This window comes from Mustela erminea, chromosome 6, assembly GCF_009829155.1.
Source record: "Mustela erminea isolate mMusErm1 chromosome 6, mMusErm1.Pri, whole genome shotgun sequence".
Classification (NCBI taxonomy): Eukaryota; Metazoa; Chordata; class Mammalia; order Carnivora; family Mustelidae; genus Mustela; species Mustela erminea.
Genome location: NC_045619.1, coordinates 86,974,676 through 86,999,083, shown reverse-complemented (window position 1 = coordinate 86,999,083; position 24,408 = coordinate 86,974,676). Strand labels below are relative to the sequence as shown.

At 42.2% G+C, this 24,408-nt stretch overlaps 1 protein-coding gene across 7 annotated transcripts in view; it reads right to left on the bottom strand.

Moving 5' to 3' along the window:
• The window catches only part of SCN8A (sodium voltage-gated channel alpha subunit 8), a 177,710-nt gene that overhangs the window by 56,165 nt on the left and 97,137 nt on the right, over positions 1–24,408 (bottom strand). For all 7 annotated transcript variants that reach the window (XM_032348254.1, XM_032348253.1, XM_032348255.1 and 4 more), the window contains 6 exons: positions 22,687–22,908; positions 21,546–21,609; positions 18,924–19,065; positions 17,199–17,405; positions 16,063–16,356; positions 5,993–6,355 (listed from right to left, as the gene is read on the bottom strand). In XM_032348254.1, the coding sequence (XP_032204145.1) occupies positions 5,993–6,355; positions 16,063–16,356; positions 17,199–17,405; positions 18,924–19,065; positions 21,546–21,609; positions 22,687–22,908 (1,292 nt within the window). The remainder of the gene's footprint in view (positions 1–5,992; positions 6,356–16,062; positions 16,357–17,198; positions 17,406–18,923; positions 19,066–21,545; positions 21,610–22,686; positions 22,909–24,408) is intronic.

Sequence of the window (24,408 nt, the reverse complement as noted above, 5' to 3'; positions counted from 1 at the left end):
CTAGAGACAGCAATCTGGCTTCCTGCAAGCGTGACTGATAGCTGGCTGGCTGCCTGGCTTGTTTATCATTGATAAGGGGGTTGGTTTCTTGGGCAGGTTGTGGGGGAAAGTCCTGTTTTCATATACGGTCTGCTCATTGTCAGTATTCATCAGATCTGAGCAATTCATGGAGAGACAGGGAGCAAACATACATTCCTCACTGTTAACCGCCTAGGATGATATAAACTAAAATTGCCTATGAAGAACATTACTTAAAAGTGCTAAGCACTAACTGAGGACTAAGATAGCAGTATCCAGAGAAAAATAAATCTGTCCTTAAAAAGTCTAGTCTGTTAAAACCAGGGTGTACAGGAATCCAAGACGGATGTAGTTCCTGAAATCTTTCTTTCGTAGGTGAAGTTGTGGAAGCTGGCTCTGAAAGCCCAGGCTATTGTTTCTTTCTTTTCAATTTTTACAACACTGAGATGAAATGCACATAACATTTAAAATTCCCATTTCAAAGTGTGCAATTCAGTGGCTTGTAGTATATTTACAGCATATTCCAGGATATTTCCATCATACCAAAGAAAAACACAGTACCGGTTAGCAGCCCATCCTTACTCCCACCTCTACCCAGCCCCTTGCAACCAACAATCTGTTTTCTGTCTTTACAGATTTCCCTCTCTATGTGTTTCATAGAAATGGAATCAGATATTATGTGGCCTTTTGTGCCTGGCTTCTCTTGCTGGGCATCACGCTTTCAAGATTTATTCATGCTGTAGCACATAGCAATACCTCATTCCCTTTTATGGCTGAATAATATTACATAAGAGGGATGTGTCACATTTTATTTATCCATCCCTCAGTTGATGGGCATTTGGGTTGTTTCCATTTCTTGGCTCTCATGAATAATGATCGTATGAATATTCATGTACAAGTTTTTATGTGAACACCTGTTTTCAGTTCTACCTAGGAGTAGAATTGCTGGATCATATGGTAACTCTGTGTTTAATTTTTTGAGCAACTGCTACTGTTCTCCAAAGTGGCTGTCCCTTTTTGCATTCCCCTTCCGGGTGGTTGGTTGTTGCTTTTTTACCATGGATTCTAGCTAACTGGAGGGAAGGAATGCTGGAGTAAACTCTCCCATGTCCAGCAGCTGCAGAGGCGGATTTCCAGAATCCGCTTGGGAGGTGTGTCTCTGCTCTTGGCTCAGCTACTTACCACCTGGGAGGGAGGGACGCTGAGACCCAAGAGCCAGAGGGAAGCTCACATCCTCTTTCCCTTCCCTCTTCAGGTCATTTTTTAATTCCTGTAAGTGGAGGTGTTTATTTCTTTTGTTTGTTTTGTTTTACTTTGTTGGCGAGGAAAGAGAAGAATTAACAACGTTTTAAAGGCAGGAGTTTCTGCCTTTTTAGAATTCCGGCCCTAAGGAGATTTCATGTAAAACTATCAGTAACAGGGGAAGCCACAGAGAACCTTAATTGCACTCTTTTAAAGTTAAACTCAGTGCAAATTTGTTCCGTTTCTCTCAACCCAAATGCAAAGTTTATTAGGACATTTAGCCCTTGACTTCCAGCTTCCTGAATTGTAGCTGTCCTTCTCAGAGAGGTGTCCTACGACACCTGTAGATGGAAGATTTTGCCCACATTTCTATAGATCTGCCCACGGAAGGCAACTAAATTGCTTTCCAATGGAGATGCATGAATGGAAATTTATCAGGCAGGCACCTTTCTTGGAACTAAAATGAGAGCATTTTAGAAGTAGCTTTAGAACCTAGCCATTTATCTCCTGTTTAAGCCTTCCTCAAATTTTTGTAGTAATCTGCTTTAAAACAATTGCCCAATAATTGCTTCTTCTCAAAGGTTCTTTAGGATTTTAGAGGAATGCAACCCTTGTCAAGTCAAGCAATTCAGGAGAAATCCTAATGTCTACTTCTCAGGGCTAAGAAGGCCAAAAAAGTATAGGGAAATAAATGGAAACTGGCCTTCTGAACACCAAGAGTGGGCCAAATAACATGCTCCACAGTTTATAAATGTTATTACATTTCATCTTTGCAACAGCCCTATAGCACAGGTCCTTTTGTTTCTTTTTTGCAGATAAGGAAATGGGCTTAGAGTGGTGATGTTAATTTCTCAGGATCACATCAGTAAATAAACCTGGGCTTCAGAGTTGGTGTGGGGCACTGGTTACTGGCCAGGGCTCTGGAGTCAGACTGCCTGGGTTCAAGCCCTGAGCCTACCACATATTGTGTGATGTTGGACAAGTCATTTTATTTCTCTAAGCCTTGGTTTCCTCCTCAGTGAAATGCACACAAGAGTAGGCTCTATCGGCTGTGAGCATTAGATGAGATAGTGCATGTGTATTTGCAAGCTAGCACAACATGATTTCTGAGTTACTTGGGATTTCTGGATTTGTCAGCAGCACCTGCTTTCTCTATGAGTTATGAGATTCTCACCTGCTTTTCCAGCTTAGGGATGAAGAGATGGGAATGTCCCCTCACCCTCTGCTTCAGCAAAAAGCAAAAGTGAAAATTCCCAAACTACTGAAAAATAATCACCAATCATAACTGAATAATTAATAAACAGGTGAAATCGTTTCTGATGAAACTCTAATGAGTGATACCCAGATATCTTTTTTTCCCACAGAGAATATTATATATATTTTTTCTTTCTTTTTTTTTAAGATTCATTTATTTGAGAGAGAGAGAGCATGTGTGCACAAGCAGAGAGAGGGGCAGAGGGAGTGGGAGAGAAGCAGAGTCCCTGCTGAGCGTGGAGCCCAATGTGGGTCTCGATCTCAGGACCCTTCAATCATGACCTGAACCGAAATCAAGAGTCAGATGCTTAATCGACTGAGCCACTCAGGCGCCCTGAGAATATTACATTCCTTGAGTGTGAGGAAAAAATACGGATGTGGCATAGCCTAAGCATCAGTCCTGAGTGAGACCAGCTTGAGGGCCTCAGCAGCTCCTATGCAACCCCACAAAGCATGAGCATACCATGGAAGCACTCTAGTGGTTCAGGTAAAGGCAAGTTAATCCACTAGGGACTCATCCCAAATGTCTGGACAGTGAGAACCGCTCCATCCTGACCTATAGTGGTATTCGCCGCTCCTCTGGCCTGGGCTGCATATAACAGGAATCTATTGCCTCCCTCTAAGATAAATGATACAAATTTTTCCCATTTCCCAAAGAAGCTAATATTCAAGCAGTCAGGAAGTTCTCTTTGACAGTGGGAAGACCTTGGTTCAAGCTCCATTTCCACAAGTCACTAAGGCTCTGAACCTTACCTGTTAATAGGATAAAACCACCTACTGAACACAACGGTTATAAGAAATTAAATGCATATAAAGTGCTGAGCGTAACTATAGCAAGAACCCAATATATGGTGGCTATAATTATTATGCCCATTGTAGAAAATTGAAAACAGAAAAGTGTGAGGAAGAGAAAAAGTCACCTATAATGTCCCCTCCCAAAGGCAACTACTGTCAACTTCAAGTCAGTCATCCTTTCTCTGTAGGCGGTCTTTCCATAGATCTGATATCATACCAAACCCTATACACAAGCTCTATGCAGTCTTCTTTGTTTTGTTTTGTCTTTTTGGCCTATTACTATAACTTAGGTAGATTGTCACACCATTAGTACCTAAGAAGTGCTTCTTTATGGCTTCTAATGAAATAGCTTTTCCTAGTTATGCATGCTTTGGGAATGAAACAGTCCTGCCTACCTCATTTCCTGCCACTCTGGGATCTGCTCTCCTGGCCTTGGGAATCCTCAAATCTGTCACCATCATCGCTTGGGACCACTGGAATGAATCCCCTACGTCTTTATAGGGTGTCGAGTGTGCAGGCCCCCCAAAACCCAAAGACAGCACTCCGCAGGCTACAATGTGAGGCGGTGCAGACAGCCATCTGCTCAACTGCCTCGCAAATTTTCCCCCCACACATTATAACAGAAGCTGCAAAAAAACCCAAAACAAAACCAATGAGCAAACGTGCTCATCTGCCTTTAGCTGAAGTTCAATCTCTTCCTTTCTGGATACCTTTTCTAATACCTTCTTTTCAAAGAAAAAGCAAGATGTATTATTTGGCCAAAGTATTTAAAAAGCCGGCCAGAATATCAAATTTTAATTTGGTTCTTAATATTTGAGTTGCCCAAACTGTACTGTCCATGCTGACCCATCCCTCATTCTCTACTGAAAATTTCTTGCTTTTTCAGAGAATATTAACTAATTATGGAGCCTAAAAATTTACCTCTAGATATAGAATTAGGGACTATCCAGAATTATATTTAAAGAAAAGATAATCATCTGTAACATCTATTTTGGTCAACTATCTGGTTTTGGGGGGGATTCTGGAACTACTGTTTGTTGTTATTATTATTGTTCCTATTATATTAAAGAAACAGTTTTCCAGAAGAAAAATGGCCACATGACTAAACAAAGAAGGCATTAAAATTCACTGAAAAAGAGAAGACTGATTTTTCCCTAAGACTCTGGCTCTATCAACAATGAGCTGTGGGGGCCTCAAGGAGCCCAACTCCTCTGAGCCCTACTTCCCCATCTAGAAACAGGAATAATGCCCTCCACTTGGTCAGCCTTACAGAAAATTTTGATTCAGAGCAAATTAAATAACGAACGTAGAAGTAATTTGTAGCTTGTAAAGAGCTAAACAAACGTGTGTGTGTGAGGGGGGGTATTTTGCTATTAAATAAAAAGGCAGGAGAGAAAAGACCATGTCAAACACATCCTAAGTGCCTTTGAGTTTGTATCTGTCAACAACTGTCCTGAAATGTTACAAACAGATCACTGGGAGTAATTCCAGCCTTGACTGTCCAGTTCTCCTCCACGCATGCATCATGCTAATTAGAGGATAGGCTGTCTCCGTGCTGTGTTAGAGGAAACTGAAGTGTTAGAACAAAACGGACTGGCATGCTGTCTCAAGGAGCTTATGCCAGCTAAGGAAGGACTGAAGGAAGTTAGGGAGTTAGAGGTACGGAGGATTAGGATCACTGAGGTTATAAGAATTTGAAATTAGAAAAAAAAGGTATAAACAGCTTAGAATTTAAAGAAATGTGAAGAGATGGCTTTTCCCAAAGAGGGGAGCCATTAGCCAACCCCCTAGACAAGTGATTTTATGAAGCTATTATATGCAGCTCCTCCAGAGCCTGACATTTGATTACATTTAAAATTCATCTTTCGCTTCCCTTTTCCTTCCTCCCCCATACACCATGTGTTCTTGCCCCAACCTCCCACTTTTCCCTCCTTTGATTTATTTCCATTTCAATCCCTTTTGAACGTCTAGCTCCAGTTCTGCACTGGCTTCCCTAACCTCTCCTTCCCTGGCTTTCCTTGATGCACACCTCCCGCTCGCCACACCAGGCATCCACCTTCCTCTTTGGAAAAATCACACCTCCTTCTTACAGAGGAGACTCGGAAAATTATTCTGAGCTATATTGTTGTTGTTGTTTTTTAACAGAAAGATCAGAGCTTTAAATTCCAGGCTGTTTCCCTATGGGGACAGGAGGTGGGAGGGAGAGAAGCAATGGTAGTTCCAAACCGGCTCAGACTTGTCATTGGTGGTGGCAATTCTCATTCCATCATGGCAGGATCCGCTGGCCAGAGGCATTCAGTGAGAGCAGGTGAGGAGAGGGAAACAGTAGGCTGCTAAAGACTTGCAAAGATGGGGAGAAAGAAAAGGAGGTAAAAGAAAGCAAGGAGCTGATGGGGTAGGGCAATAGAAACGAGGGAGAAGGAGGCGCGGGTGGACAGAGCAGGGATTAAAGTGAATGGGAAAAGGAGGGGCGGAAGAGAGAAACAGAAACAGAGCAGGAGGGAGAGGACAGAAGCGGGCGGCGCTGGTGGGGACAGAGACTTGAGAGTGGGGGAGGGAGCGTGGGAGCCAGAGGCCGGCCGGAGAGAAGAGAGGAGGGCGCGGGAGAGACTGCCATGCCTAGCCTCGGTCTATGCGTTTACTTCCTTACACTGTCGTCGGTAGCTGCCTTATCTATTTTCACCTCTGGCAGGAGCCGCCCGCCGATGTGCGAGCCGGGGCCGCCGATGAGGGACACCACGCCGTTGCAGTCGACCGTGCTGTTGCGCTTGACGCTGCGCCGCAGGCTGGGGAAGATGCGCGACGAGCGGCTGCCCTGGCTGTAGCCGCTGTAACCGCTGTAGCTGCTGCGGCGCTCGCGGGCCCGGATCGGGATGAAGAGCGAGTCCCGGCGGCCTTCGCTCTCCTCCACCGTGCTGTGCTCGTCGTCCGCGAACTCGTTCTCCGAGCCCGGGTCGCGGAAGCGCCCGGGCCCCCTGAAGCTGAAGATGCTGCTTTTGCTGTTGTGCCGGGAGAGGAACGGGGAGCCCGGGATGCTGAGCAGGGACTGCAGGGCAGGGAGACAGAAAAAAACACAGAGACAGGCGTGAGACGGGAAGCGCACCCCGCACAGGCTGAGCCGAGGCTGTTGGCCTCCCCAACCTGCCTTAGCCTTGCATTCCTGCTATCAGAACACAAGTGTTCCCAGAAAGCACTTCTGGATGTTGCGTTCCTAGTACGACTCAACACCCGTAAGCGCTCGCTTCTTGCCCCATCGCCTTGTGATGCGTAGGTCTTCCAACAGCTAACCATACAAAATTTCTACTCACTGTTCACCCATGCATTGCAACGATGCTTTTATCTCGAGCTCCATGTAGAGTCTAATGCACCAGGAAACACATGCTGTGTCTACTTCCCATTACTATGAGCTCGTTTACTCAAGAGAGCCTCCATGCCACACTTGGCAAAAAGGAGAGAATGTGAAAGTGCTCAGTCGCTCACTATTCTCTCAATGAGTACATGCCCTGACCGTAAGTCCTAGGCCAACGGAGGCCTTGGAGTATTTTTTTGTTCAGTTGACTATTATGTATGTTCCCTCTGACTCCATTTTAAAGTCAACATTTTTTTCATCAAAAGTTAATTAAAAAAAAAAAACTTTGAGAGAGAGAGAGTGCAGAGCAAGAGAGAGAGAGAGGGAGCATGATGGAAGGGGGGTTGAAGGAGAGGGTAAAGCAGACTCCCCAGTGAGCAGGGAGCCCAGTGTGGGCTCCATCCCAGGACCTGGGATAATGACCTGAGCCAAAGGCTGATGCTTAATGGACAAAGCCACCCAGGTGCCCCCATCAAAAGTTTAATTATTTTTAAATTATAAAATTCCCAGCACTATTTATTTATGTACATTTCACAAGCAGTGTGGAGCCCAACTCGGGGCTTGAACTCACAACCCTGAGATCAAGACGTGAGCTGAGATCAAGAGTCGGTGCTTAATCAACTGAGACACCCAGGTTCTCCCTACACTGACATTTTATTTATTTTTTAATTATTATTATTATAAGAGAGAGGGTGAGAGAGCACAAGCAGGATGAGAAGAGAACACGGAGCCTGATGTGGGGCTTGATCTCAATCCCTGGACTCCAGGATCATGACTTGAACAGAAGGTAGATGCTCAACTGACCGAGCCACCCAGGGGCCCCTGCACTGACATTTTAAAATAAAACTTTTATTTATCACTCACAAATTTCTCCTCATTTCTTTTTCTCTTTCAACCCATACTTCCAATTCCACATTCCCTAGAGAATTGTATGCTAATGTACATTTTTATGCTTTACTATATTTTATTGATCACCTTTGATCAACAATTTTCTTCAACAAAAAATTATAAATAAACAGTACTTAAAATTTAAAAAAAATTTTCTGTGACCATGAGTCTCTTAGAATTTAAAAAAAAATTCTCTCAGATTTATTTTTTAATTATAATTCTTATTAATAAAATTGATCAAGATATATATAGATGTTATACATTTTATAAGTAATTACTAAGCTTAAAAGAAAATTTTATTAAAATGTGTCTCTTAATGAGTTCTTTTCCAATTGGTGTTTTTGGTGATGAAATATTTGTAGACAGTATTATTATTAGAATCAAAAATGGCTCAACATCAGTTCTCCCTTCTCTATCTAATATAGATTTTAAGTGCTGAGAAACTCTATTCACATAAATAGTATCTTGGAACAGAAGAATTTGGTTATAGTAATGTCACTCAATTCTTCAATCTCCTTTCAAATGATATACCAGATTCACATAATAAGCTATCAGCAAAATTTATCCTAATGATCTACTGGCTGACAATCATATTGGGTAGTCTTTCAACTTTATTGAAAGCAAAGAACTGCAAACCACCCAATCTGCCAAATGATTTGTTACCTATTTGTTAGAAGTATTCCATTTCTTGATTTCTGAGGATGCCAAAAAGTCTTCATTTTTATTTACTAAAAAAATATGGGTTAGTCTTAAAGAGGTTATTCTTTTACTTAGAGGAACCTTATTTAACCCAAAAGAAATGGTTGGAATAATCAAAATATCATTCATTTTAATACATCACTGCCACTGTAAATTTTTTTCCAACATTAATTTTTTAATAAAATAATTTTATCTTACTACATGCTTTAAAGATATTTTCACCAAAACCTTAAAGCTAAAGATTTGGCTCATTTTATTTACAAAAATGTCTACCATATGATACAGGTTAGCAAAGCCAGTTCTCATTGTCAAAGCAATTGGCCAAATCAGACTTCTTTTAATTGAGAAATTATGAACTTATTTTTCTTTTTTAATAAATATACTAATACGTATCCAAGTGACATCTACCCCACTCCTGATTTTAAAATCCCCAAAGGCCCTAATTATAAGAGAGGTAAATTTGGAAAGCCTTACAATGGATTTAAATTTCCTGGGTTTAAGAAAACTTAAAGACACTAATGTTTTCTTTTTTTTTTTTTAAGATTTTATTTATTTATTTGACAGAGAGAGAGAGATCACAAGTAGGCAGAAAGACAGGCAGAGGGAGAGGGGGAAGTAGGCTCCCTGCTGAGCAGAGAGCCCGATATGGGGCTCGATCCCAGCACCCTGAGATCATGACCTGAGCTAAAGGCAGAGGCTTAACCCACTGAGCAACCCAGGTGCCCCGACACTAATGTTTCCAATTGTCCCTTGACTGGCATCCCCTAAATTTTTATACCTCAGGGCAATGTGCTATGCCAAAGGCAAAACCCTGCTATTGTACCTATTTTGTTCTAATGAGAAATGGTAAGGTGATCGACAAAGAGACAGCTACCTTTGGAAGAGTTTATTACTTACAGCTCTCAAAAGAAGGTGGCATGCCATGCCATGCCAAGCAGGGCCTCATGGGGAGGTACTAGGGATAGGAGGCAAAAGGAGCAGGGAAAAAGCATGGTTCAGAGCCTGCATGATGGTTTCCTCAGAAGGAATGGCTGAGGCAGAGTAGGCATATCTGACAAGTTTAGGATCAGGTGGTTTGAGTAATTTCAGCAGGCTCTGGTCTATAGAAGTGGTCCTAGCTGTCCAATACCTGACCCTCAGAGTGACTGAGGGCAGAGGAAACACTGGTTTTGTGTGTCTTTTTTTGTGTGTATGTGACAACTTAATAAATAAATAAATTAATTAATTTTAAAAAAGATTTTATTTATGTATTTGACAGACAGAGATCACAAATAGACAGAGAGGCAGGCAGAGAGAGAGAGGAAGGGAAGCAGACTCCCTGCTGAGCAGAGAGCCCAATGTGGGGCTCGATCCCAGGACCCTGAGACCATGACCTGAGCCGAAGGCAGAGGCTTAACCCACTGAGCCACCCAGGTGCCCCATGGTTTTGCGTGTCTTGATGTGTGAGCATTAGATAAAGCTGGGGCTGAGGGCTTGGATTGGTTGATTTGTATATGAAAGGAACACTTTCAGACAAGTTGTTCACTGTCTAGGAATTAAGTTTGCACTGGGAGGAGCAGTCTCTCCCTAGTTAGCAAGGCTCCTAAAATGTCAAAGCATCATAATACACAGAAAATTAAAACAATGATTAAGACAATAAGATCCCTTGGGGCACCTGGGTGGCTCAGGTCATGATCTCCAGGTCCTGTGACTGAGCCCCAAGTCAGGCTCCCAGCTCAGCGAGGAGTCTGCTTCTCCCTCTCCCTCTGCCTCTACCCCATTCGTGCTCTTTCTGTCTCTCTCTCTTACAAATGAATAAATAAAATCTTTAAAAAAAAATACAGTAAGATCCCAAGATTGGATGGCGGGGTAGGGGGATAGGAAATATCTTTGAGCTTCTACCCATGTGTTCAGTTCAGTGTAAGGTTCTGAGGTTCTGTGTTAGATGTTAGTAACAGTGCCTTGGGCTTTTGTATCTCCCTTGCAGGGCTCACTAGGGAGAAATATGGTCAGGACAAGACAAGACTCAGGAACTCTTGGGTGCCTTTGCTAAATCCCATGAGCACACTTAATATCATCAATCATTGTCCTAAAAATGTCCTTCAAGATCCTCCCAGCTTTGACTGTAACTAACTTCTTCCATTTTATCTTTCACTCTTTCCCTACAGAGACCCAATCACCGAGCCACACTGCCTGCGGGTCTGTATGCTCTGCACTTCCCACTGTGGAACTCCTCACCACTGTCCATGGTCCAGCTCTTCAGCTTCTTCCTCTGTAAACCTCCTCTACCCTTCCACAGCCCCAGCCTCTATTTCAGAGTCCCTGCACTCTACTTTTAACTACAGTTCTTTATATACCTGCTTTTAGCTCCCCTTTTAAACCAACTACAGGCTCTTTAAGGACACACTGTCTGATTCATCTTTTTATCTCCTGGAGGGCTTTGTATATCGTAGGTGCAGTGTTCAATTTCATGAACATGTATTTAGATTATATGCTGTAAACTGGCCACCCACACCTGGGCATTACTCCACACCTGCACTAGGTCATTGCCTCACTTTTCATAGTTCACTTCCCTGGATTTTGCATTAAGCCAATGCTGGCTGCTGACACTACACAGTACATTAGGTCTCCACATTAGGAAAGAGGTTTCATTTACTTGACAAATGATCATTAAATACCTAGTGTGTACTAAGTGATGTAGACACGGTCATAAAGAAGACATACAGCACGGTTCCCGCCTTCTTGCATCTTGCAGCCTAGTCAGAAATATATACTATATGAGATCTATTCCTAACTGATAGGAAAGTGATAAGTAAGATAATGATCAATTCAGTGACCTACAAATGCATAGAAATCAGGATCCTGAGACAATAATGCTAAAAGAAAATAATCTATTATTCTTTAATCCCCTGTTCCATTCTTGGCGAAAGGGTTGCCTGTGATAAGTGTGGGCGGGGAAAAAAGAATTTGTTGCACCTCTCCTTGGACCCAGCATTCAATCCTGCTCTAGTCTATTCTCCAAGGAAATACATCCTGAAGATAGCCACCCCAGCCTCTCCTCAGTCTCACCATGCCTGGGCTGGAGGGTTTCAGTGATGACTCAGGACCCTGGGCTCTACTAGCTCCTGGGATCCAGGCTATAAATGCATGGACCTTAGCCATTCACCCATCAGGAGCTTCTGGTCCTTTTCTTTTTTTTTTTTTTTTTAAGATTTTTATTTATTTATTTATTTTATTATTTTTTCAAAGATTTTATTTGTTTATTTGACAGACAGAGATTACAAGTAGACAGAGAGGCAGGCAGAGAGAGAGAGAGAGAGGGAAGCAGGCTCCCTGCTGAGCAGAGAGCCCGATGCGGGACTCGATCCCAGGACCCTGGGATCATGACCTGAGCCGAAGGCAGCGGCTTAACCCACTGAGCCACCCAGGTGCCCCAGCTTCTGGTCCTTTTCAAGCAGGCACATCACAGCTCACTAGATATACTACCCAAGGTCCAGGCATTTGCTTAGGAGAATAGCTTGGGGGTGTTCTTGATTTGAGGAGGTGGCCCTCCTATTTTCCCACTGAAAAACTAACTGAGGATTTTAGGGCACCCATGTCAGCCATCTGTTGGGACAAGGCTTAACAGTGACGGGATGACTAGGATGCAATAAATTAGTGATTTAAATGTTCCCTGTCATGTCATATTTCACTTTTTCTTCACTTCACTTTTTCTTCCCCAAACAGCAGTTATTCTCTAAGTGTGGTCTAGGGACTCCTGGGGGTCCTGTGATCCTTTTAAGGGGGCTCAAAAGGTCAAAACTATTTCACAATAATACTAAAATGATATCTGCCTTTCTCACTTTAATTTTCTCATAAGTATAGAGTGGACTCTGAGAGCCTGACAGTTTCACAGTATTTAGACTTTTCTGATGAGCTGGTCATGATAATAATTTATGCAATTTTTTAATACTGTGTGTCAGTACTTGGAAGATCTGTGTAACTCAGTGAACCAGTATTTCCCAGATGATCAATGCAGGATACTACAAATCATTCATGAGTTAAAGATCTATGGTGCTAACACAGCAAAGGATTTTTATTTATTTATTTTTAAAAGATTGACTCCTTTTAGAGAGAGTGAACAAGCAAGAAAATATAAGGGGAAGGCAGAGAGGGGGAGCGAGCAAGAGAGAGAGTCTTGAGTAGACTTCGTGCTGAACTGGACACAGGGCTCGAGCCCATGACCCTGAGATCACAACCTGAGGTGAAACCAAACTTTGGACGGTCAATCGACCACACCACCCAGGTGCCCCAAGGTCCTCAATTTTTGAGGATAGCAAGGGGTCCTAAGATCAAAAAACTTGAAAAAAATTAAAATACTATGGAAAACTGAAAATACTTACTTTTCATGAACTTTCCTAAGCCCTAAAACCATAGTAGTAATTTTATGGAGAACTGAATAGGAGATGGGGGAGGCAGATGACTTAAGGGGCTCTCTGAGGATATGGACATAAGGAAATGGACATACACTTGAACAGGCCATGGGAAATGGAAGCCACGTTCGCTGGTGAGCCAACAAGAGATAGTCATGTACGTGTGGAGGTGATTGGGGAGGGGTGTACATGTGGAGGTGACTGGGGAGGGGTGGCTACAAACTATAGTGTTCAGGAGTACAAGCTCTACGGTCTAAAGGACCTCGTTCAAATCCGGACTCTAACATCTACTAGCCACACGACCTTAGATGAGTTAGTTAATCTCTCTGGGCCTCAGTTTCCTCATTCTTCCAGATAAAACCAGAGAAATGGCAGAAGAGTCCTGGGACAAAGAATATGACTTCCATGTGGGGTTTCTCAGCAAGTCTTGGCAGACAGCCATGGCCTCTAGGAATCTACAGATTTTTTCAGATGGAGAAATGAGAGGAAGTGAACATTTTCATGCAAAGCAGGACATTTCAGAGGCCCAGTTTTATTTTTTGAGCTAGGGAGCAATCAGTGCAACTCTGTGCTAAACCCTATAGATTAATCAGAGACCATTCAATAACTGCGCTAAGGTATTCATTAACTAGCTCAGTGATGGCTCTCAAGACAAGGGTTGGATGACAACAAAGCTGAATCACACTTTTCCCCAACAGAGGCTGAATTATGAGAAAGGTGAGGTGAAGGTGAGACGGAGTACTGGTTCTAGGCCACAAAGAAGTCCCAGAAGGGGTGAAATCAGATTTATAAAACTCCCCCCTTCATTTGTCCAACAAATATCTGAATGCTAGCCATATGCAGGCCCTGCCTTGAGCACTTTGTCTAAGAGAGGAAGAATGCGAGTCTAAGCAGAGTAAAGAGCAACATATAAGGTATGTATAAAACATAATGGAAAGATAAAATGGTAATGTCCAACGAAGTGTGGAATGGGGGAGACTGGGAAGGTTTTCTGAGAGAAGGATGTGAAGAGTGAATATGGTGGTTTGGCGTGGACATTGAGAGAGAGAGAAAAGTAGGGCAACTTAGAGAGGGGCTTTCTGGAGCAAAACTGAGGGTAGGAAACAAACCTCGTATATGAGAAGCATCTAGCAGTTCATTCTGGTGTAAGTGCAGGGTGCCTGACAGGGCGCGGTGACTGGGTCTGAGGAGGCCAGGAGAGGCTGGTCCTTCATCAGTAGACAGAGTGAATCTGATTAGGTAATTCCCTCTCCCATTCTTCGTGATAACTATTCTACACTGTCAATATTTTCTTTAAACCTCCTACTCAATCTCTCACTCCCTTCCCGTATTACTGTACACTAGATCCTGTCCAGTGTCATCTTCCTCAAATTCCTACCTCCTACCTACAAACTTATCCACACCCACCCTCCCCTATAATCCTGACATCTGGGGACGAGGGGCCCCTTTCCTGTTAAAGACTACATCTATTTTTACATCTGCTAAGCCTGTGCTCCATTTCTTTTCTGTACTACTCCATTTTCTACCTCTACTTCCCCTTTCTGGGCTCCCCACCTAGATTATAAAAATAATTTCCCCCATATTCTTTAAAGAAGTCTGTATGAGAAGTCTACACTCACTGTCTTCACTTCCCATTCCACTTCCATATGGTATCCATCCTTCTCCTGGACTGAAATGTGTCTTTAAAGTTCTCAAGGACTTATATTGCCAAATCGAGTACATATTTCCAATTCTGAGCTCATGACGCATTTTTGTTAAATTTCAATCCACCGATCACTCCCCTGCTTTTCCAACCTTTGTGCTCTCTGGGCTTCACTGAACTGGTTCTCAGCACTTCTAATGACCTCTAATGACCATTCATTTGTTTTCCTGCATGAGCTTCATCTCCAATGCCCATGGATATCCGTGGTTGTGCCCCTAGCCCACCATTCCTTTCTTTGCCTCCTACAACCTCTTTGAGTATCTCATCAAGTCTAACAGTTCCAACCACCATCTCTCACCTCAGGACCTCTTACAGAAGCCATCATTTGCCTATGTGTGTGTCTAAAAGACCACTCTACTTGTGATTCGAGCTTGGGGTGTCCACACTGGAAGTTACTTTCTTCCAAATCTGGAATGTCTTTCTTCTGTCCTCCTGCTCCCTCACCAACACACGCATATATTACCTGACTAATTCCCATTTAGTTGTGTTAGATCTGTGCTCTCTAAAATACTCCAGCCTAGGGCAATTATGGAACAATATGGAACCATCGATGCTATTACAGAAATAAATTTCAGTGGCCACTCCACTACAGCGATGGTGTTTGAACCCCCATGAATCTCTAGGACCCATCACAATCCCCAGTGCATGGCAGGCACTCCATGAGTTCTTGGGGGTAAATAATGAGAGCTCTGTTTTACTAAGAAGCGCTCTGTCAACGGTATAAAAAACATGAAGGAGAAGGAGAAAGATCAGAAGAAACAAACATGCAGTGGCTAACTGCAGTAGAATGAAAAATACAAAGGTCTCAACTAAGATAGGAATAATAGGATAGAAGGAAGGGGATGACGTGAGAGATTCTGCTGTGATAAAGTGAACAGGACTAGCAGAGAATGAACTGGGAAGTGAGAGATACCAGGGAGAGGTACAACGAAGCATCTCTTGGAAATAAGAAGAGACACTGGGTACACTACCATAAAACTGATAACTGTAATCTACTCTATACCTTACAAACTTTCTAGCATTTCCTTAAAATGGGGAATTAAATGGACTAAGAACTGGATTTCGGTGGTGTTCTTTGAAATCCAAAAACAGGTGTTATGTGGTGATATTTATAGTAACAGAATGCTCAGTAATTATCCATAAGTCCTCTCCTCTCTCTTCCTCTTGGTTTCCCCATTTATCAAAGTTGGCTACAACTGGAGGCTTTAATCCACCATAGGCTAATTTATCAGCATGACACCATATACCTAGAATAATTAATTACTAGAATTTGCCACACTCAAATAAGGTGACCTAAAGAGTTTCAGGACTCTTTTTTTTTAACCTACAATTATATGCAGTTCTTTTTTTTTTCTTTTTTTTTTTTTAATATGCAGTTCTTAAGCGGAGATGTTTGAAAGCTAAATTCTGCTGTTCTGAGCTTTAAGGAGAAAGGTGTTTCCTGAAGTTTTAGAATGGAAGGCCCACTGGAGTGACATGGATCTTCTGGCTGAAATAAGTCTGCCAAAGGCAATCACGTGGTCCAAGGGCCAGACTTGGGGAGGGGCAGCCTTGGAGCGAGGACCATCCTAACACGCCTGTAACACCTACTTCTGTGGAGAGGTAGGCCAGAGAATGCAGGGAAGGGGCTCGAAAATGAAGAGCCAATGGTGAATATGAGAATCAAGTAAGATTAGGAAAAGCAGAATTTCTTAGGCTTATTTGATCCCATGCAAAGAGTTTACCTGATTCATGATGGAAAATTTCCTCCCTATTCTGTTGTCTGGCAGCCGAAAGCCTTTCCTCCTCATACCATCTTCTGACTCTGACTTAAACACCTTCTCAGGATCCCCCTTTTCCTCTCCTTCAGAGAGTTCCTTCTGCTTCCTCTTCTTCCTCCTGTTACGCCTTTCTTTGGCACTCTTGGAACTGAGTTTTGATATTTCAGAGGAGCTGCGAGGAGAGCCTGCCCCTTCTTCACCTTCTTCCTCGATGGCATCTTCTGAGACAGTGCCTGCAGAGGTGGCCATGGCAGCGGCCTAGGGGAGGAGCCACAGTGACAGGCCAGTCAGAAGCAGTTCACTGGAGCCTCCCACCCCCACCCCAAGCCAAGCAACTAGTGTAGATCATTTCCTTTCCCACAGATGGGGGAAACAGAGGGAAGGAGGAAGGCAAAGCAGCCTGCAGAGGAGACTATGGCCAGGATCTGCCGTCTCCATTTTCTCACTAATCTGTGTTGTGGCACGTGGTCTTAGGCAATCAGAGCAGAAACCAGTGATGAGAACTCTGGGATTTATTCTCTTGAGTTTCTCACACAAGAATTTAGCTGCATTCTTGGTACCACAAGATTTCTTCTGGGCAACTCTGAAGATGAATGCTGTGAAACTATATTATACATTACAGGCCCAACAGTATAAAAACACTTGTATATCTGGATAAGGATCAGACAGCAAAGTGTTAGGGTGGTGGGATCACTAGTCTGTTTTTCAAATCTTACGTTACCATTTTACATGTGTCTTCTTTTCAAGTACAACCAATACTTTCATGACTGCAGAGAATCTCTAAAGGAGATACTAATGATTTCCTCAACAAAAAGGCTGTGCTTACATGAGACACTATATTCCCTGCTCTGGCCACTTGTCGTCGCCCAGCCACCAGAGCAGTGAACACTAGAGATTATATTAACAAACAATTGGGCCACTAAGACAAATGGAGTAACTGGACCAACCATCTGCAAGTTGTTACTTGGGTTTTTTTAATCAGATTAATGACTTCTATTTGACCATATGCCTAAAAAAGATCAACTAGAATGACAGTCAGATGGAGCCTTAGTCACCGTGATCTGGCAGGAAGTTACTGTAGCAAAGAACTGATCCCCAACCTGTGCCTCTTCCTGTTGCTTCTTAAGTTGCTCCAACATTGCTTTGAATTCAGCCTCTTTCTGCTCTGCCTCCTCCAGTGTTGCCTGATTCTGCTCTTCATAAGCCATGGCCACCACAGCCAAGATCAAGTTCACGAGATAGAAAGAACCCACAAAAATGACCAAGACGAAGAATATCATGTATGTTTTCCCAGCTGCTCGTAAGGTCTGTAAAGACAGAAACAATTTTCTGAGTCATGTGCATCCAGTGAAGCAGGCTGAAAACCACTCGTGGGATAATATAATGATCCTCTGCAGGGGCACCGTTGCGTTTTGAGAACAGTCCTTTACTGCATGGTGTGCCTTCATGCTGCAGAGCACTTAGCGTCCCAATGGCCAAATGGCTTTGTCTGTCCTCAACTCAGAGTAAATGTCATTAGTACCTCCCATTCATTGTGACAGAAAATATTATCTTCATTTCCAAATACTCCCAATATACTCCTTTCATGGAAAAATACTTGATTCCTTTTTTTTAAAGGAAAAAATGCTCTGAGCTAAGAATTATATTTGACTTTGTTAGTTGGTTCTAAAACAAGTATAAAGAAAAGAATACAGGACTTCAGCTCATTTATCTACGGGTCCTCAAAGAGCTTTTATAGACAAATTCCATCTTAGGAATCATGTCCAAGTCACAAAAAGTCCCATCTTGAGTGACATCCTTCCTTATCCTTCTGTAATAGGGTGGATTTTTAAAGAGGCATAAAGAACAGTAGAGAAAAAGAAGATCCTAGGACTATCCCCTTCACTAGTAGTGAGCAAACAGACATCAAAGAACACTTGGGTTTTAGGTTATGTGTACATGACCCACTATTACTTAGTTTTCAGTGTTATTCTTTTAATCAAAATATTTAATGGAACTTAGCATCGACCACAAATATTTCAAGAAAAAGACTGGAACCTAAGAGAACTCAAGGCTATCCAACAGAAAGCAAGGATTCCTTATGGGTTCTGAATATTAGAAGCTTCCCTTCAAGAGGTCCTTCATGCCTAAGCGAGACATGTTTCTCATTCTCAAACTGGCATCACCAAAAGACAGAGTCAAATAGAAAACAATGAATTATCATGGAATTTCTAAGCTGGATGACCCTTGGCAATCACCTAGACTTACTTCTCCATCACCACAGCAAATTTAAATGACTTGCTACAATCACCAAGATAGCCCAACAGAATGGTAGACCTTTCTTTTTTTTAATCTGTTACAACCTACCTGAACTAGTTCAGATGTGTTACAGATCTCACAAATGTTGATACGTTGAGATCCTTGTGGATAGAAATCTCATCTTTATTATGTCTAGTATAGTGCCTTGTACAGTATGTTTAATTGATATTCCTTAAAAAGATGCCCTCAGCCAAAAATCTGAGAAGAAAAATACTGCAGGTGGTCTGTTGGAACAATAGGAAGTAAACAGAGATAGCAGATTCCCAGACCAGGCAAAAGGCTGTCAAGGCTGTGAACCTCTATGGCCATATGTGACTGGTTACTCAAGAAACCGGGACAGGAGCTGGGAGAATTCACTTAATTTTGTAAACTGGCTGACTCTGAGAAATGACATCCTGCCATCCTATATAATATCTTCACTGAAGGTCTCTTACACAGAATGTCTCCAAACCCACAAACCCTCATGCGAATTCCGTCACCAAAGAAATAAAAGGCAGCACTCAAAAGAAGAGTTGTTTACTACTTACCAACTGATACAAGTTTTCCCAGTAGTCCTGGGTCATAAGGCGAAATAATGCTAAGAAGGCCCAGCTGAAAGTGTCAAAGCTTGTGTAACCGTAGTTGGGGTTCCTTCCTGCTTTCATACACTGGTATCCCTCTGGGCATTGCCTGAGAAAAGAAAGGACGTTCAGGGCTTTTCAATATAATTCCACCCAATCATCAAATTTAAGTCATCTCCAGCACTGTGGAGATAATAAGTAACCATCTAGAAAGTCAGAGAAGGAAGGAAGGAAGGAAATGGAAGGGAAGGAAGGAAAAGAAAAGGAAAAGGAAAGGAAAGGGAAGGAAGGAAGGAAGGAAAAGGAAGGAAGAAAGGAAGGAAAAGAAAAAAAGAAAAAAGGATGTAGTCAGGTCAACTTTTTTATTTTTATTTTTTTAAAGATTTTATTTATTTGCCAGAGGGAGAGAGAGAGAGCACAAGCAGGGGGAGTGACAGGGAGAGTGAGAGCAGGCTCCCTACCAAGCAAGGAGCCAGATGCTGGACTTGATCCCATGACCCCGAGATCAAGACCTGAGCCAAAGGCAGACACTCAGCTGCATAAGCCACTGAGGCATTCCTAGTCAGGTCAATTAAAAAAAAAAAAAAAAAAAAAAAGACGTTCTGAAAAGACCCTAGGATCAGAATCACTGGGCATGCCTCCTAAAAATGCTGATTCCTATGCCCTACTCAGACCCAGGAATAAAAGCTCTGGACATGGAAGTCACGAATCTGCATTTTAAAGAGGCATGCCAGGTGATGTTTATGCATGCCAAAATTTGAGAATCACTGTCCTACATTCACATCAATGTGCAATTCAACCAAATTCATCTTAGCTAAGACCTCAAATGACAGGAACTTCTGGCCAGCTGGAAGTTCCTCTTAATCATATCTGTTTTCTTAATAGTCAACCTTAATGACAACCTAAGTCATACTGGGGACTTCAGTGACTTTGGTTTTATCAGTTCTCCTGCTTTTAGACTCACCTGGTATTTATTTTAATGTAATTTCTAGTCTCTACTTTGATAGAGAAATTAAACAGAATTCTAGTTGTCGTACTCATCTTAAAACACTAATTTCTACAGGGGGACCTGGGTGGCTCAGTGAGTTAAAGCCTCTGTCTTCGGCTCAGGTCATGATTTCAGGGTCCTGGGATCAAGCCCCGCATTGGGCTCTCTGCTCAGCGGGGAGCCTGCTTCCTCCTCTCTCTCTGCCTGCCTCTCTGCCTACTTGTGATCTAACCACTAATTCCTAGAGGACCAATATACTCTGGATAAAGTGACACCCTTACATTTATACAATTTTCTGTTCACAAAGCACTTTCATGTATGTTATCTAATTGGATCATTACAATAACCCTTTGAAGAAGTGAGAACAAGACATATTAAATCCATTTTATAGATGAAGAAACTGAGGCTCACCTAAGTTGAAAGGCCTCCCAAAAGTCTCAGAGCTAAAGGTAGCAGAATCAAGAGTTACATTATGTTGCTATAAACTTGTGTTCATAGCAGCATTATTCACAATAACTAAGATATGGCAGTAACTTGAGTGCCTGTTGACAGATGAATAGATAAACAAATGTGGCATATACAGACAATGGAATGTCATTCTGCCTTAAAAGGAAGGAAATTCTGATATATGCTGTCACATAGTAAACCATGAGGACATCATGCGAAGTGGAAGAGGCCAGTCACAAAAAGACGATTCCTGCATGATCCACTTACAAGACACACTTAGAGCAATCAAAATCAGAGACAGAAACTGGAATGGAGGTCACTAGGGGACTGCGAGGGGAAGGGAAAATGGGAAGTTAGTGTTTAATGGGTACAGCGCCAGTTTGGGAAGATGGAAAGTGCTGTGGATGGATGGTGGTAACGGTTCTACAACACTGAACAGGACACTTAAAAATGGTTGTAAGACTAAATCTTATGCTCTACATATTTTACCACAATTTCTTAAAAATGGGGAAAAAAAGAGACACCTGGGTGTCTCAGTTGTTTAAGCGGCTGCCTTCAGCTCAGGTCATGACCCCAAGGTCTGGGGATCTAGCCCCACTTCTGGTCCATGCTCAGCGGGGAGCCTGCTTCATCCCCCTCCTCCTGCTTGTGGGCACACACACTCTCTCTCACAATCAAATAAATAAATAAATAAATAAATAAATAAATAAATAAATAAAATATTTTTTAAAAATGGAAAAATATATTATGTTGCTATTCTGTCCCCTTCCCATGCCATCAGGCCTGGTATGTTTTGGGTCCTCCTTGCTACTAATCCATCATGAAGACAGTTTCCGTACTTCATATTTTATTAATCATGTTATAATCAGAATGAGGGGAGTCTACAAGAGACAAGCAAGGTATCTGGTGTTATAGCTTCTATCCTCAGCCTTTCACATTTTTTATTTTGGCTTGAAACTATAGGCACATTCACCTACTTGAGAAATGCCAAATTTGGATGGACAAATATGAAATAAGAAGAAAATCTGAGCCAACCAATATGTCAGACCCAGTTAGGATCTACTACATGAGCACAAAGAAAAGTGAAAATACTCCCCATTTTCATCTGACACATTATTTTAAAGGAGAAGAATATAATTAGGCGAGCTACTTACCCAGCATCAGAACTGTTCCCGCAGAGCAAAGGTTCCAGCATGCCAGGAACTGTGTAAAAATTTGCTAGAAAAGTTTGAAGAGCAAGAAATAAATAAGGCAGATTTAACTGAATGAGAGAATAAGGTTACACTGTTCCTAACTAGCCCCGGCAGAAACAGTCATTGATTTTAGCTCATATAAATCTTTCCTGACAGAGTAAGACCTGTTAAGAATTCTTTCCCATTAATCATTTTCTTATATATACTTACAAATGAAAAATGCTCCCACACAGCTGTAATGCAATGTCTTTTCACAGACCCTTGACCTCCACTCGTATTTCAAATCTATATGCTAGTTTCTGGTACTTCAGTCTAAGGGATCTGAAAGGGAGTTTTCTGAACACTTTACTCCTCTATACAACCTTAGCCTTCTATCCTTAAAACTTCTCTTTACCAAAGATAAGCTAAAACCCTCACTGACCACATTACATTGTCCTGTATTAATTAGAAGGCACGTTTCCTTTTCCTATATGTGTTCCTGAAATTACCTTTGCAACACTTTCCTATGGCTACTTAACTGCCTTCAGTTCCTCCAGGGTGATGAGTAGTGATATTGCTAACTCTTCCCCATTATTCTTTGGAAGTACTACCATACCAAACGCTCCTTACTGCAGACTCAAGTGCTGTGGTTCCTGAAATGAAATTATTAAAACTCCTTCAATATAAGGGGCTCAAATGGTTACTTAGAGATTACCTGATGTCCCACACCAGACTAACTGCTAAGGTCTTAGTAATATGAAGAGAGATTATGAGGCATATTCTGAACCATCTGAGGTAACCCAACTACAAGGTATTTTTATCAAACTCTTAAGCAAAAGGTATTTTTATCAAACTCCTAAGCCTGATTTTGAAAACAAAAGTTTAGGTGCGTGTGAAAAAGTTACAAAGTTCCATGTTGTGTTTTAAAGGAAGAGAAAAAGCCCAGAGAGCGCTTCTGAACGCAATCCTACCCCAAGAACAGGGAATAACTTCCTCAGGCTGCTTCAGTAGCCCAGGATTCCTTTCTGGCCCCAACGACTTTTCAAAGCCCAGTGATGGCTTCAGACCATGTAAATTAGAGACAGACTTGTCTTTTGCCCCTTGCAGAGAAGGGGCCACCTACTTTTATTGTTGATATATTCTTCCCAATCAAAGCCTTTGGTGCCATTTTCCAGATAGCTCTCGTTGAAGTTTATGGGCCACACAACACACTTGTTTCGCAGATTGCCCATGAACAGCTGCAGTCCAATCAAAGCAAAAACACTCAGGCAGAACACTGTCAGAATCATCACATCTGACAGCTTCTTCACTGACTGGATTAGGGCACCCACAATGGTCTTCAGACCTGAGAAGATAGAAGCCCCAGAATCAGAGTCACCTCAGAACCCTCCCCACCTCCCCCAGCCTCCCTCTTAGCTACTGGCTTCTACTCCTCCCTATAGCACCACCCTTGAACCATGGCCACTCTCTCTCTTATGCCATGGGAATAACAATGGGTCAGCAATATTATAATTTTTTTCCAGAAATATTAATTCTTAGTCAATAATTTCTAAGAAGAAAAAGAAATTCCTTTTCCAGCGTGTGGCTCTTTTCCTCTGGGAAGTACCCTCCTGAGCCTGACTGCTGCTTAGCTCCTCAAAGGAGACAAGCTCTTACTTCCCTCTGAGGGTTCAGACATGCTCTTCCCTTTGCCTGGAATGCTTCCTTCCATTCCCCTGTCCTACCTGTCTATCTCTTCCTCATTCTTCAGGCTCAGCTGAATAATATAGGAATTCCCTCAGAAAGCCTTTTCTGACTTTCAATTCTTCTCCCTCCCCCATTATTATTAATAATTTAATAGCAGCTTATACTTCCCTCTACAGCATTTATCAATCTTATAATTAATAATTTATGTCTGTCTCATTCACAACTGTTATCTAGACTGTCTAACTCATGGCGGGTACTCAGTAAATATTCACTGAATAAACAAACGGGAAGATTAGGGTGAGGAAATTTCTTGGTTGGGCAGAGAACTACTGGAAAGCTTAAAAGCCAAGTGGTGAGAAAATACAGTAAATATTTTCCCAGGAGTTCTGGAAATACCAATGTGTTGAAAAGGTTAATTATTATCAACCTAGTATTTACAGTTTGTCTTTCCATTTATAAATACACCTTCTCTGGACCACATGTATGTCCTGCTCTCTACTACTGGCCTTTTTTCCGTCCTAGATTGAAAGCAAAATTAAAAAACTATCTAACCTACTTGAATTTGAGACTTAAGTATGAGCCACCAGTTAAAATTTGAACCTGTGTGTAGCTTTCTTAATTGCAATGGCGGCATCAGTGATAGGAGACACAGGAAAACACAGTGGTGGGTTCATGATGTTTGGGTCAAAACAGATTCTGTGTGAAGCTCTCCTGGGCATGTCCAGACATCAGGCTGTCCACAGGAAAAAGGCAACAAAGCACTGAGCACTCCAGGGAAGACCGTGTACCAGGATAGATGGGAGGCAGACACGGTGCCCTGACACACAGACCTCAAGAGTGATCTCAACCCTCAGCTACCTCTGAAGGGAGGAATATTTGACTAAAATTCAAGAGAAATCCTAATCTTGGCTCTGAAGTGTAAAGTCAGCTGTATAATTACTACTCTTAACTAAGTTAGACTACTTACTAGTATGACCAAAACAATATACCTAACCTCTTGGAATCTTAGTTTTTTCGTCTTTAAAATGGGAATAATTATAGTTGAATAGCATAACCTGATTCTTTTCTCCTTGTAAGACTGTGCAGGGGCACCTGGGTGGCTCAGTCGGCTCAGGTCATGATCTCAGTGAGGTCCTGGGATTGAGCCCCATGGCAGGCA